At 36.3% G+C, this 15,624-nt stretch overlaps 1 protein-coding gene across 3 annotated transcripts in view; it reads right to left on the bottom strand.

The window, feature by feature from the left end:
* numbl (NUMB like endocytic adaptor protein) overlaps positions 1–15,624 on the bottom strand; it is a 72,519-nt gene that overhangs the window by 26,157 nt on the left and 30,738 nt on the right. The window contains exon 1 of one of the 3 annotated variants that reach the window (XM_048160082.1): positions 10,272–11,159. The exons of 1 other annotated variant lie outside the window; for it this stretch is intronic. In XM_048160082.1, coding sequence (XP_048016039.1) covers positions 10,272–10,312 — 41 coding nt within the window. In that variant the 5' untranslated portion in view covers positions 10,313–11,159. Of the gene's footprint in view, positions 1–4,278; positions 4,654–10,271; positions 11,160–15,624 lie in introns of those variants that run through there. One more of the 3 variants, XM_048160085.1, reaches the window with a different exon arrangement.

Genomic DNA, 15,624 nt, shown 5'->3' with positions numbered 1-15,624 from the left:
TGATGAGGCAAAGGCTGCAGTATGACTCTCACTACAGTATGGAGGCGGAGGAGCAGGTTTAGCTTTTGTCTCATTATTGCTAAAATCAATGCTCTCAGTGCAAGGAATCGAACCGCAGAAGCTGCCTGCGCTCATTTCAGAGACACTGTGGGTGGACAGTGTAATGGAGGCTTTTTGGATGCTTTTGAAAAGGGAGTAATTGTAGCATGGCACTCCAGTCTCTTACGGTAGGCTGTGCTCAGGCCTCTTAACTGGAACTGAGAGGACAGGTTGGAAAATAGTCATAATTTATTTCAGCAGGGATTATCGGAAACGTTCAACTAAATTTGAAAAGTCTGTAATCTTTTATTCTGTCCTTATTATTTACTTATCCTCTTATATTTTAAACTGATTCAAACATCTGTAGAACACAAAAGGAGAATTTTCGAAGAATATTCATGCTGCTCAATGAAAATGAATGGTGATCAGGGTCTATCAAGCTCCATAAAAGGTAATTTTTTTAAATGATACTTTTTTTTTTTTTTTTTTTTTGAGGTTGAAAGCCCCTGATCACAATATGCTTTCATCCTATGGAAAACAGAAGCTCAGATATTCCTCAAAATATCTTATTGTCACGCCTGCCAGCCGGAGTGCCTATGATAGCCACCAAAGGGCACTTCTTCCATCTGCTTTATCTCACCATGAACTACATTTCCCATAACCCATTGCCTGGACTAATCATGTTCTGATTACTTCCACCTGTGTCTCATTACCTTGTTAACTCTGCCTTTATAAGCCCTGTGTTTTCAATCACTCTTTGCGAAGTCTTGTATGTGTTAAACTGCATTTCTGACCGCTAGTTCCATGTCTCAGTTTTGATCTTCTGTTTGTTTTCCTGTGTCTAGTGATGGACAGATCGAGGCTTTGCGAAACACTGAAGCAGTTGAAGCAAATTTGCCGTAATGTGTTACCTGTCTCCACGGTGACCCCTAGTGGTAAGAACAGTGCAAATGCAACAAAACTCAGGCCAAACATTCATTAAAAACACCATTTACAAATGTATTGCAAAAGTTTTATTGAAACTAAAATCAATAAAATGGAATTAACTAATCATCTCATAAGATTAAATATAGAGTGTCTGTATAATATGTGTTCTTTTATCAATTTTAAAGGCTTGTTTCTTTGTTCCATGGCTCAAGATAAACGGGCCAATAAGAGATTAATAACTAACATTATTTATTTTAATTATTCTAATGTCTAATTAAAACATCTACTTAAAACATCTACTTAAAACATATAAAACTGATCAGAGATCAGGTAAAGTCCATAGACATTTGTTCAATAGTTCTCAGTGAATCTGCATGATTCATGGGTTCACTTTATCATCGCCCTCTACCGGTGAACCACTGAAATTTCGAACTGTTTTGAAACGTTTCGAAACAGTGATGACGTAATGAAGCCTCATTTACTGAAATCATGTGACTTTGGCAGTTTAATACCATGTCGCTCTGAATCACTGATTCGAAACAAAAGATTCATAAAGATTCAGAGCTTCATGAAGCAGTGTTTCGAAATCGGCCATCACTACTTGCGTCTTGGATTCTGTTATTATCTGGATTGTTTGTCTTGTGTTTAACCCTATGCCTGCTATATGGATTACGATTCTGGATTACCTCAATAAAGCTGCGTTTGGACCTTCAACCCAAGTCTAGAAGCAGTATGTGACACTTGTTTTATGTTCAATGGAAGAAAAAATGTCATACAAGTTTGAACTGACATTACATTTTGGTGAATTTTCATGACAAAGCAATTATAAATGGCCCAAAATAAATACTTTGACCAATAAAAGAAATCTGTATTTATTTTCATTATTATGGCCGATAACTGATAAATAACCAATATTCAGTTTTATACTAAGTTTTAATAGTTTTTATACTGTCTAAATAAATCAATAATACACTTTAAAAAATACATTACATGTACATGTATTATAATGTACATATGAAAACTTAATGAATATTAAATTATTAAAAATAAAAAGTTTAAAGTTTTATAATGTAAAATGAAATAAGAATGCACAATTATTTATCTAATATTGACTGATACAATAAATAAATAAAAGAAAATCTCTAATATCGTAACCTATATGTTGCCCATATATCATGCATCTCTAAATTCAATATACAGTAGTGTTCAAAAGTTTGGGGTCAGTAATTTTTTTAAAAAATATTTTTATTCGGCTAAAACAGATTAATTTGTTTTGAACTTTGAACTTTCTGTTCATCAAAGAATTCTAAAAATACATATATATATATCCCTGTTTCACAAAAATATTAAACAGCACAACTGTTTTCAACGTCGATAATAATAAGAAATGCAATTTGAGCAGCAAATCAGCATATTAGAATGATTTCTGATGGATCATGTGACACTGAAGACTGGAGAAAATTCAGCTTTGCATCACAGGAATGAATTACATCTTAAAATATATGAACAGAAAACAGTTATTTTGTAATAATATTTCACAATATTTACTGCATTTTTGCAGTTTTGAATGTTATGTCTAGGGCTGTCAAACGATTAATCGCGATTACTCGCATACAAAATAAAAGTTTGAGTTTGCCTAATATATGTGAGTGTACTGTGTGTAATTATTATGTATATATAAATACAAACACATTCATGTATATATTTGAGAAATATTTACAAGTATATGTATTTATTTATATTTTTATATAATTTATATTATATATAAATAAAAATATTTTGTACATAACATATTTCTCTTAAATATATACATTAATTTGTGTGTATTTATATATACATAATTACACACAGCACACCCACATATACGATTAATCGCGATTAATTGTTTGACAGCCCTAGTTATGTCATATTTCATCAAAACTTCATCATATTTTCATCATAATTCATCAAATAAAACCCCAGTCCAACATGAGTTGTACACATATTTATGGAGAACAGATACAGAGCTGCACACAAGTGACCCAGTTCTAGGACCTTATAAACCCTGTTTGCAAATATTATCTGACCCAGGGAGCAAAAGCAACTCGTTTCTCTGGCCATCTGCCGCAGCTCGTCTAAAGAAGCCACAGACCGTATCACACCTGCTGAGAATGAGGTTACACTCACACACATAAACATGACACCTGCACACGTCAGATACAGACGTGAGTAATCGTGTTTGCAGATGACAGGGGGGGGAAAGGGGTCAGACCAAATGTTTATCCTAAGAGGAACTGGCCTGTGCTAATATCATCAATACCAAAAGACACTGACACAGTGACCATTTCATACTCACAGCCAGTGTGAATATGTGGGTCACTCAGGTTTGCAGTACATGCTGTCGATTCAATCGTGTAGGAGTTTTCGATCACAATTCACTGACATAAGCCGCTGAATGTTCTCAGCAGACAAACTAAACCAATGTCCTAGTAAAACAATCCTCCTATAAAATGCATGTCTGTGTGCAAGTTGATTTTAAAGAGTTAGACAGCCGTGGGCTCTAATGCAGCGAGACAGCTGAATCAGAGACTGCTATCAGCAAGACGAGTCTTATGCGCTCGATTGACGTTCTGCCTAACCAACAAGGGCTTCTGAGGCTTTTTCCAAACCAAATTTTCCCTCAAGAGGCTTGAGAGGATTTTCACATGAGAGACATGATTATTATTTGGCAAGGATATTTCCCTTGCTGTGCTGTTTATTTTAGGGATAGATAGCTTCTTATTAGCAGTACATGGTTAAGGAAAGGCATCAAACTCTCTTTTGGATGTAAGCAGCCTTACTTAAAGGGTTAGTTCTCCCAAAAATGACAATTATCTCATAATTTTCTCACCCTCAAGCTATTCTAGGCGTATATGACTTTCTTCTTTCAGCCAAACACAATCAGAGTTATATTAAAAAATATCCTGGCTCCAAGCTTTATAATGGGAGTGAATGGTACATGAGATTTTAAAGCTCAAAAAAGCACATCCATCCATCATAAAAGTAATCCATACGGCTCCAGGGGGTTAATAAATGCCTTCTGAAGCAAAGCGATGCATTTATATCCATACGGCCATCTGTGCATTCATGAGAGAGTCAAGTTCTGGCAGAAGGGTGACCTCTGACCTGATCCTCTTATATCGAAATCCTCCAACATTTTTCTTTAATACTTCTCATTTTAGACTTCTTATTTTGTTTTGCTCTATACTATGCACTTCTGCATTCGTCAATTTTCACCTGAGCTTACGCGTACATCCTCTAAAATGAATGATGCGGAAGCGCAGTTTAATTTACCTCACACCGCCTCACACACAATCGCGCGGGCGCACGCATGTGCGACGCTCGCGGTGTTTTCGTCCTCTGTCGCCTCACTATATGAACGCACGAATTCATCTCCAGAGCTGCTCTGAAAGTCACTTTATCAGCATTTAACCGCTTCGTTTGAGAAAACTACCGTCATAAACACAGAGAAACTCAAAGCTCTAGGCAAACCATCAAAATAAAAGTTCGATTTAACTTGACAGAAACATAACCTTACTCAGAAACATAACCTAATGTCCATTACTGTTGTACGGTAGAATTTAGATAAATTAATTTAATAATAAATTATTAAAATATATTTTAAACAATAATCTCAGTGTTTCTTCCATGTTTTAATTTTAACAGGAAAGCTCTGTTGTGCAGCACATTGTTTGACAAAAAAAAAAAAATTTCATGATTAAAAGATAAATTAAATGGTATGCGTTCATTTGATTGCCAAAAAATTTAAATACACAACAGAACTTCTGAAGAAGAAAAAAATTCAATTTTTTAATTAATTAATATTGTTGTTTTTAAGAATTCAATTAATTAGACATGCTTTTTGATTATTAAAATGGAATTAAACCATTAAAATGGAATCCAGAAAACAGAATTTGGTAAAAAATAAAATTTGAGGGAAAAGAATAAAACGTAGGGCCCTAAAAAAATGTAATTTTTTTGTTAAACTTTTATTAAATTGTTGGTAAACTGGACAAAATTCATTATTTAAATAAATTAGACATGCTTTTTGATTACTAAAATTTAATTTAACCATTAAAATGGAGTCAAAAAATAAGTAAAATGGAAAAAAACGGAATCCAGAAAAATTTAAACGGAAAAAACGGAATTTGGGAAAAAATAAAACGGATTTTATAGGGCCCTACATCCTACATCATACATCAGGTCAGAGGTCAGGTCAGGTCAGAACTCGACTCTCTCGGGAACGTGCAGACGGCTGTTATCGGAAGCCAGTTTAGAAAGTTATAAATATGGATATTTTTCTTACAAAAATGCATCACTTGCATTCAAATGCACACAGAAGGCCTTTATTAACCCCCTAGAGCCGTATGGATTACTTTTATGATGGATGGATGCAGGGACGTGCACAGGGGGGTTGCTCAGGTTGCCCGGGCAACTGCCCATATGCCCTTCTCGACTCACGTTGCCCTTCTGAGGTAGAAAAAAATTAATAAAAAAATCGTACAATGGATGCAGAATTTCACGTAGGCCTATATAAAAAAAAAAAAAAAAAAAAAAAAAAAAAACGCAAAGCCTCATTCACTTCCATATTCGGGCACTCGTCCGAAAGTGAAAGTCAGTAGGGGAAGGGCAAACTCTGTTTACGTGGCTGCAGCGCTGCACGTGACCGGCACCTGAGCTGAGAGGCTGCATGAGCGGCACTAGAAGGAGATTGTCGCGGTTGTCGGGTGAGACGACTTAACGTTGTCGGAAAGGTGAGTAAGGTTATAATCGTTAACGAAAACGAACAAAAAAACGAAAACTAGGTGGGAAAAAACATCGTCGTTAACTGAAATAAAAATAAAAACGAGGCATTACAAAAAAACCATAACTAACCAAAACTGTAATGTGTGTTTGGCAAAACTAACTAAAATAAAATAAAATTATAGATTAAATGTCCTTAGTTTTCGTCTTTGTCAATGTCTTTCATAGAGCAAACGTTCAGCTGCATTTCATTTCCCTGCGTCTCTCACTCATGCGTCTCTCTCACATGCTCGCGCGCGCACAGCCCCTCCCCTCCGTGCACACCACGTCTCCATGAGAACGAGTGTTGGAAGCAAGTTGACGACGATCTGTATGACGGGCCGTTGAATTATTAGAAAAATAATGCACACCTGAGGTCGTGATTCGGTCACGACTCGAAGCGGAGTCAATTATTCCGCGTATACCACGGTTATTCTCAGTCCTTCATATAGCCCGTGAATTTTTTTTTTTTGGGGGGGGGGGGGGGGGCTTTTTTTAGGTCAGAGCAACTGCCCCTCAAAATTCCTGTGCACGTCCCTGGATGGATGCACTTTTTTGGGCTTCAAAATCTCGGGTACCATTCACTTCCGTTATAAAGCTTGGAAGAGCCAGGATATTTTGTTTTATTTTTAACTCAGTTTGTCTTTGGCTGATAGAAGATTGTCATATATACCTAGAATGGCTTGAGGAAGAGTAAATTATGGGATAATTTTCATTTTGGGGTGAATTAACCCATATAAAAGTTGTGATGAAACATAAGTAGCGAGATTTTTTTCTTCAGTATTCTTCATCACATACCAGTGTTGCAAGCAGATTATAGAAAAAGAAAAAAAAATTTGGTTTGATTTTGACATAACTTGAGGCAGATGAATGCAAGCTTGCAGTAGTGGGGTTTAATTGGAATAAAGAACAAAGTATAGTTTTTACACCTACGATATGTTATGCGCACATAAATTTCATCATCTGCACAGTACATACTCAGTACACTTAGGTTGCACATGCACCTCAAACTAATTTGTTAAAGGTGTCATTGAATGAAAAATTGAATTTACCTTGGCATAGATGAATAACAAGAGTTCAGTACATGGAAATGACATACAGTGAGTCTCAAACTCCATTGTTTCCTCCTTCTTATATAAATCTAATTTGTTTAAAAGACCTCCAAAAAACAGGCGAATCTCAACATAACACAGACTGTTACGTAACAGTCGGGATCATTAATATGTATGACCCCAATATTTGCATATATGCCAGCTCATGTTCAAGGCATTACACAAGCCAGTATTAACATCTGGATCTGTGCACAGCTGAATCATCAGACTAGGTAAGCAAGCAAGAACAATAGCGAAAAATGGCAGATGGAGCAATAATAACTGACATGATCCATGATTACATGATATTTTTAGTGATATTTGTAAATTGTCTTTCTAAATGTTTCGTTAGCATGTTGCTAATGTACTGTTAAATGTGGTTAAAGTTACCATCGTTTATTACTGTATTCACAGAGACAAGAGCCGTCGCTATTTTCATTTTTAAACACTTGCAGTCTGTATAATTCATAAACACAACTTCATTCTTTATAAATCTCTCCAACAGTGTGTAATGTTAGCTTTAGCCACGGAGCATAGCCTCAAACTCATTCAGAATCAAATGTAAACCTCCATATAAATACTATACTCACAGGAATCGATGCATGCATGACGAACACTTTGTAAAGATCCATTTTGAGGGTTATATTAGCTGTGTGAACTTTGTGTTTGCTGTTTAAGGCTGTCGAGAGCTCGCGGGGGCGGGGAGCGGGAGATTTAAAGGGGCCGCACGCTTAATCGGTGCATATGTAATTATGGCTCAAAATAGGCAGTTAAAAAAATGTATTAAAAAAAATCTATGGGGTATTTTGAGCTGAAACTTCACAGACACATTCAGGGGACACCTTAGAATTATATTACATCTTTTGAAAAAGGGGTTCTAGGGCACCTTTAATCCATAAGGTGGTAAAACTGTCCTGGTCCATTTTTTGTTTTTTTCTGGACTATCCCTGACTGGAAAAAGAAACCAAAGAGACAAAACAACAACATCAAACCAATGGACAAAGATGAATCTTTCTAGTGTGAATATGTTGACCACCTGTGTTCGTGCACACAATTAAATGGAGTTAACTTTGAAAGGATATGCTTTTGGCTGTATGCATCAAAACTGAAGTATACTTTGGGCTTAAATGAGTGGAGAAGTCTAGCATACTTCACCAGAGCAAGTCGTTGTCGTTTCAACAGAAAATGGAGTTGTGACAAAAAAAGTTTACAATGTCAAAACTAATTTAATCAAATGAAACACTGATGAATTGTTTACAATATGACCACAGGGTAAATTTCCATTTCGTTGCTGACTTTCAATCCAAATTCTCCATCCCTTATAAATTAAAACGTATAGTGTGTGATTTACAGGAACTGCAAAAAGGAAGTTTCCCAAGGGATTCACCCAATTGTTAGCCAAAAATGTTGTCACACCCCAATGTAATGCTGTTGGTTAAGCCAGAAGTTGACGTGTCAGAAGGGCACCAGAAAAAAATAAGCACTGCAAATGGAGGATGTGAACCTGGCGTTACAGGAAATCAACCTGGGAATGGTGTACTTTCTTGTCATTAAGCTGCGATAAGAAAAAGTATTTTAAAACCCAAATAAATGACACACACAAGCTTTTATTGAATGTGCAGACAGGACAGTAATGCAAGGAAAGAACGGCTAAAGGTCTTCATGAGTCTTCACTTGAATTATTGATTTGTTTATTTTGGGTGAAGGGCAGGACGTTGAAAATAGCTCTGGGGTTCCTTTTTCAACAAAATGGCAACCAAGTACACAGTCTCTCATAGATTACCCAACATACAGCGGGTAGATTGACACCCAGAAGGTTCCAAGAGATGAAGCTACTGTACTGATGCAATGTTGACCTGTCCAGACAAGCATGTGAGATAACTCAACCTTGAGATAAGATTGAACACCTTGGTTTTCCAAAGCATTTCTGACCATTTTAAATGTTCATAAAATATATTTTCGTCACACAAAGATCTGCATGTAGCGCTGCCTCAAGCTAGCTTAGTCCAGCTGATCCATCACCCAAATAAACTTGGACTAGTGATTAGTCACGAATCACGATGGCCGACTCGTCAATTAATGAAGTGTTTTTTCACACTTGAAACACTTGACCAAGTCGGTTACTGTGATTTGGCCAACTGGGATGTGTTCCTGAGTCAATATTGTTGTTTGTTCTGAAGCAACATTCAGAATCAACCAATCAGATTGTAGGGTTAGTCTTAGGGCGGGGCTTGGGACTTGAATGACATGCTTATCAACCTATTATTTCCTGACAATTTAAGGGTTGGTTGGTTAATTAGTTGGGGTTAGGACTATGTTTGTTGACATGAATGTTGTTCTAGGACCAACAAAAAATGTTGATCCAGGATCATGTCCTGCTGATTTTGCCAAGTAGGACGATCCTGGATCAACATCTTTTGTTGGTCCTGGAATGACATTCGAGTCAAAGAAACATAAACTACATTTTTTTGTCATAAATATATCCATAGAGCAATATAAATTAACCTAGAAAGGAAAAGTATTTGTTTTCTTACGTTTATTTTTCTTATTATTAGAATTTCCTTAAAATAAATTGTATTAAATAAAAAATTCTCTGTAAACAAATCTCAATAATGTAAACAATTTTGCTTCTGGGGTAATTATATTTTGTTTTAAGGATGTTTAGATATTTTTACCATTTTTGTTTTTTTGGTAGCGTCATAATTTTGACATGAATGTTGTTCCGGACCAACAAAAGATTATGTAAAAATTCTAAGAAAATTAACAATTCAAGATATACATGACTAAAGTCTTACTTTATGACAGTGTTGCCTACTAGGTTTTAATCTGTTTGATGGGCTAAGGGGGGGAAAGTGGGGATTTTTAGTGGAAATTATGATACCTCATATACAATTATAATGACCTATTTTGCCTTCTGCATATCATCTGTGTAACTGTGGCCCTTTAAGGCCACCAGTAAGAGAAACTGATAGGTAGAGACATGAGAGTCCACTGGGTTCTCTGTAATGATGCCCTTCCAGGAGAGGAACACCAGACATAATCAGTCATTAATTTGTTTTCTGTTCATCATAACCAGCCTACATTGCATTTGATAACCACAAAGAGCGACAACAACAAATAAATCTAATAATAAACAGACAGATAAGTATCAGCTAATCTATTCAGTTGGTATATCAATTTATCTATTAATCTGAGCCATATGGAGGCTCATGCAGTTACTTCCTGTAAGAGTATTAGCCAAACACAAGCCTTCAGAATAAGCTTGCTTACTAATCTGTAAGATGCACTGCTTTTAGGGCCTATGTGATTCATTTTTTTTTTAATAAACTCAAATTTCACATCACGAAACAAAACATCCATAATAACCCTATTCCCGTGAGGCTCATTCTTCATCTTTAAATAGAAAAAACTCACCTCCCATCTTCCGTCTCATCCATGTCACTGCTGAAACTCATTTTAGACAGATGGCAGAAGACTAAAACCCAGGTAAAGTATCAAAACTGAACCACCGGAGGATGTTTCACAGTCAAAACTGACGTTCGGTGAAAAGCTTGAGGCAAAATGCTGTTGAATATTCAGTACTGGGATCCAAGAAAAGGAGGAAGCAACCACACCTCCTCTTCAGAGATTAACTTGGAGGAGGCGACAATAACACATGTGCTCAGTCTCATCACCATATGTGTCCTCGCCTACAGAAACACGCGCTGACGCAGAGAGACATGCGAATTTGGCTGGATGTGCTGAGCTGCAGCCTCTGAGGAACAAATCAACTTTTTGTCTTTCCACAACATAGACAGCGAGGGGAGGATGGAGAGCGAAAGATAGAGAGACAGGGAGGGGAGGGGAGAGAGAAACAGAGGAGGAGCGCGGGCGGAGGTGATTAGACTGGAGATGGTGATGACACACTTTCGGTCGCCCATCTGCAGTGCCAGTTGTCTGTGTTTGTACTCTTGCAATGTTCTTCAGCTGTACTCAGGCACTATTTGTACTCGTAAAATAGCTTATGTAAATAAGACGTAGTTTTGTTATTCTGATAGATTAGTGACTGAGGACAGAGCACAGTACGTGCACATATTCCTATAAGCCTATTAATGCTATAGTAATGAAGAATGACATCAGTGCGCTGGATACTGCTCAAGATACTACTTACGTAACAAAACGCCTTCCAAAATTTTAAAGACATACTGCCTCTTTGTTTTTTTGCTATATTGCTTTTTATTGTTTTATTAGTTATTTTCTTAGGAAAGACATTTTCTTAACATTTATAATACATTTAGAAATACTTTTGAAATCTATTTATTATTTGTTATTTATTCAATATTTATAAAAGGGTTAGTTCCTGTCCTTGATTCTGATTGGTCAATAGCTGTGTTTTATTCATGATAAAACAAGTTTATGACCGCTTCACCCAACGGTTCTGTGTATCACTACACACCCTTAGCAACCACTCTTAGCAACGTAAACTGTTTGTTCTCAATTGATATTGTTCATTGAAGCTTACCGTTTTATGTAGAAGAGTATTGTGAGAAAGAGATCGAGTGAGCGAGTTTATTTCTTGCATTCAGATTTAGCATTTTCCTTCAGGTCAGTCCTATGTTCATAATAAAAAATCTGTTTAAATGTCCGATGTATTATCCAGTCCTTTTAACAGTTAAGGGGTTTTCCCGTGACTGACAGTGCTAGTCAAAGCATTTGTCAGTTGCGTCTTGCTCAGTGTTCACAACAATTCAGTCTTTTCAATGTAAAAGTCTTCACTACTGACTGACACACTCATAAAGACAGTATTTGCCGCCATCTAATGGCGTAAAAATGTAACTTCCGTTGCTGTTCACGGTCAGGGACTATTTTTTTCTGGCGGAAGGAACGTTTTAGTGAAAGTTTACTTCATGAAAGTTGCATTGATGCATATTTTTGGCTTTAATATTTTTATTGTGTGGTAACCGTTTTATAAAAGCAATAAGGTACTCAAGGCTAGAGCTGTATCGTGAATAAGTCATGGCTGAAGGGGTTGCAGGCACTCCGCTTCACGTTGTGCCTGACAACGCCCTTCAGCCGTGATTTATTCAGGATACAGCACAGCCTCTCGTACCTTATTGCTTACTTATATTCTATATTATTTAACAGGGATTACTTAATTCTTTTTTGTCAGCCAAACCTCCTGTGAACGAAAATATTTACTTAATATTAATAATCTAGAAACACATTCGCATGTTCACTGTTTTCTGATGTCAGTTAATGATCACATGAAAAGGAGGTAAACAAATAAAAATATTTAACCTTTTTAGTAACTTTTTTTCAACTCACAAACTTCCTGCAACTCCTCCAGTTTGGGAAACCCTGCTATATATATTCTATATTTATCTATTTATTATTGGTTCTGTTTACATGTGCATGAAAGCCACCACAATATCGCAATTACCAGTGGATTTTTCTGTGCCTCGAGTTGAAGACTCATGAAGTAAATTCTAGGTCATGCCTAAAGATACAGTGTGTAATTTTTGCAATGTTAGTGGAACAAACCGAAATTGTTTTCAAACAGGTTTCCTAAACACTCTCACAGTAAGTCTCGCCTTAAGGTCTATTCACACCAAGAACGATAACTATAAAGATAAATATAATGATAATTATATTTGTGTCCACACCAACAAACGATAACAGTCTGTTTATTCTAAGCTCATGCGCTGCAGTTTTAAAGTGTTTTTTGCTGTTCTTGTTGCATTTACACAGCTTTAACCAGCAGATGTCCTCAGCATGCTATGTTTCAAGTGAATAGCTAGTGTAATCGATCTAATCTAACAATGAATTTAGCTGACGTAGTCAATATAGTGGAATAAAAACAACACCTAGTCTTTCTCACTGCAACTTCAAAGGAAGAAAGACAATGTTGTCGAAACTAGTGCTGGATACCTGCGGTAATTTTATGTTACAATGTTTGCTAGCCTGACATAATGATATCGTTTTTTGACTGTGGCTTTTCTGGACTTCGGCGATTAACTTCTCTGCAATGTCGTCCGCCATTTTAAATGCACGAGTCCTTGAGTTAGAACTCAATCATTATCATTTAAAGGTGCCCTAGATTTAAAAATTGAAATTACCTCGGCATAGTTAAATAACAAGAGTTCAGTACATGGAAAAGACATACAGTGAGTCTCAAACTCCATTGTTTCCTCCTCCTTATATAAATCTCATTTGTTTAAAAGACCTCCGAAGAACAGGCGAATCTCAACATAATACCGACTGTTACGTAACAGTCGGGGTGTACGCCCCAATATTTGCATATGCCAGCCCATGATTGAGGCATTACACAAGGGCAGCCAGTATTAACGTCTGGATGAAAGCCATTACACAAGGGCAGAACGTCTGGATGAGCACAGCTGAATCATCAGACTAGGTAAGCAAGCAAGAACAATAGCGAAAAATGGCAGATGGAGCAATAATAACTGACATGATTCATGATAACATGATATTTTTAGTGATATTTGTAAATTGTCTTTCTAAATGTTTCATTAGCATGTTGCTAATGTACTGTTAAATGTGGTTAAAGTTACCATCGTTTATTACTGTATTCACGGAGACAAGAGCCGTCGCTATTTTCATTTTTAAACACTTGCAGTCTGTATAATGAATAAACACAACTTTATTCTTTATAAATCTCTCCAACAGTGTAGCATTAGCCGTTAGCCACGGAGCATAGCCTCAAACTCATTCAGAATCAAATGTAAACATCAAAATAAACACTGTACTTACATGATTAGACATGCTGCATGACGAACACTTTGTAAAGATCCATTTTGAGGGTTATATTAGCTGTTTGAACTTTTTTTATGTTGTTTAAGGCAAGCGCGAGCTCTTGGGGCGTGGAGCACGAGATTTAAAGGGCCACACACCCTGAATCGGCTCATTTCTAATTATGCCCCAAAATAGGCAGTTAAAAAAATTAATTAAAAAAAATCTATGGGGTATTTTGAGCCGAAACTTCACAGACATTCAGGGGACACCTTAAGACTTATATTACATCTTTTAAAAAAAAATTCTAGGGCACCTTTAACAGCTGGAAAAAAATCGTTCTGAAAGTGATCCCAACGATATAATTTCTCTATAGCCTATTGTTATCATTATAGCTGTGGTGTGGACACTGCTATTCTTTTATTTTTAGAACAATTTTTAGAACTATATCTTTATAGTTATCGTTCTTGGTGTGAACGGGCCTTTAAAACCATACCACTGATGCTAAAGCAGCATTTTGAAAGCACAATAGTGTTTGCTTTCCAAACTTGCACATTATACTGGAATAGTAAAAAGTATTTTGTTGTACTTGTGATAAAAACGGTGATTTTCATCTGGAAGCGACAGAGAGAAATTATGAAATTGCTCAATATGTCCAAAATCACTTGACCACACATCATTACGACTTACAAACTTGTCTCTGGAAATTTCACATGACTCAAAGGCAGCATAACTGTTCCTTTAACTTCAGCTGTCTTGTGCTGACTGTATAATATCATCACTTATCTTTCAAATCATGTGGCTGCAGCTTTTCTAGACTGAAACAGGGGAGTCTCTTGGCCGGTCCGACTGGTGGAGCTTCCCTCTGGTGCTGAATTGATCACGCTCTGTTGATTGAACTTGTCCTAAATTCTCATGACCCAAATGAGAGTCCACCAGCAGGGCTGGATCAATGTGTTCACATGGACATTTAACCAGACTAATCACGTCCAGCATTTTGTATAGTTGTTTTACCCAAAGGCAATAAACAGAGGGTTCTTGAGCAAAGTCTTGCAAAAGTATTTAATATTTTAAATTACAAATCCTACTTTTCACATTTTTTTTTTTTTCACACAGCACATACACCAAATAGAAACTCTTGGAGTTAGGAAGCTCTCCTATTTAGATGGATTGACACAATATACATTACTGTACTATTTGTTAGCAGAGATGTATGTTTATCCAATCATCTCTGATATGAAATTATACATGCTATTTAGACTTCATAGGAATATAACAGGCTTCCCGTAGCTTTCAGTTGCCAGTCTGTTAAATAAGAGTCAATCAATGTGTCCTCCTCTCTAGAGGGTCAGTGAAAGCGGGGTCAGATTTATGTAGTTCGACTGTAAGGGCAGCGTACTAGAGAATGACAGAGTCACAATGATTCAGTGGCACATTGCCCTCTACCTGCACTGAGCGGCAATATGACACAAGCGTGCGTATCTTTACTGAGCTGTCAGAGGATACATGATGCATGATAATATGTCAGTTGCAGGCCCTAAAAGTTGTCATATGTACCACTGCCAATGACTCAGATGTAATTTGTCATTTTACTTGAGAATTTAGTTATCAGTGTATTGCAATTTTATTTCTTACAATACCGCAATCTTAAAATCTACTTTTAAATCATTTTTTTTTTTTTTTGTAACATGTTCCTGGTCATTTTGTATAAAAATCATCACTGCACACTATTCCAAAGGGGAAAAAAATTGCATGTGTAAACTTTCATCAAAATGTAATAATTTGGCTGAGTGGAAAATACTACACTAATTTCTACTAATAAAATGTGACTATTTGTAATCTTAGCCAAGACTACACTGAACATTAGTTCACCCAAAAATTGAAATTGTCAATTTTTTTTCTGAGATTTTTGTCCCTCCATTGAAACACAATTCACCCAAAAGGCTTCAAAAAGTTCATAAAGACATCTTAAAGGGATAGTTCACCCAAAAATAAACATTTGTTAAAAATTCTATTGAACACAAAAGAAGATATTTTAAAG

Source organism: Megalobrama amblycephala, linkage group LG16, assembly GCF_018812025.1.
Source record: "Megalobrama amblycephala isolate DHTTF-2021 linkage group LG16, ASM1881202v1, whole genome shotgun sequence".
NCBI classification, from domain to species: Eukaryota; Metazoa; Chordata; class Actinopteri; order Cypriniformes; family Xenocyprididae; genus Megalobrama; species Megalobrama amblycephala.
The sequence above is the reverse complement of the archived record's forward strand: the minus strand, read 5'-3'. Positions and strand labels throughout refer to the sequence as shown.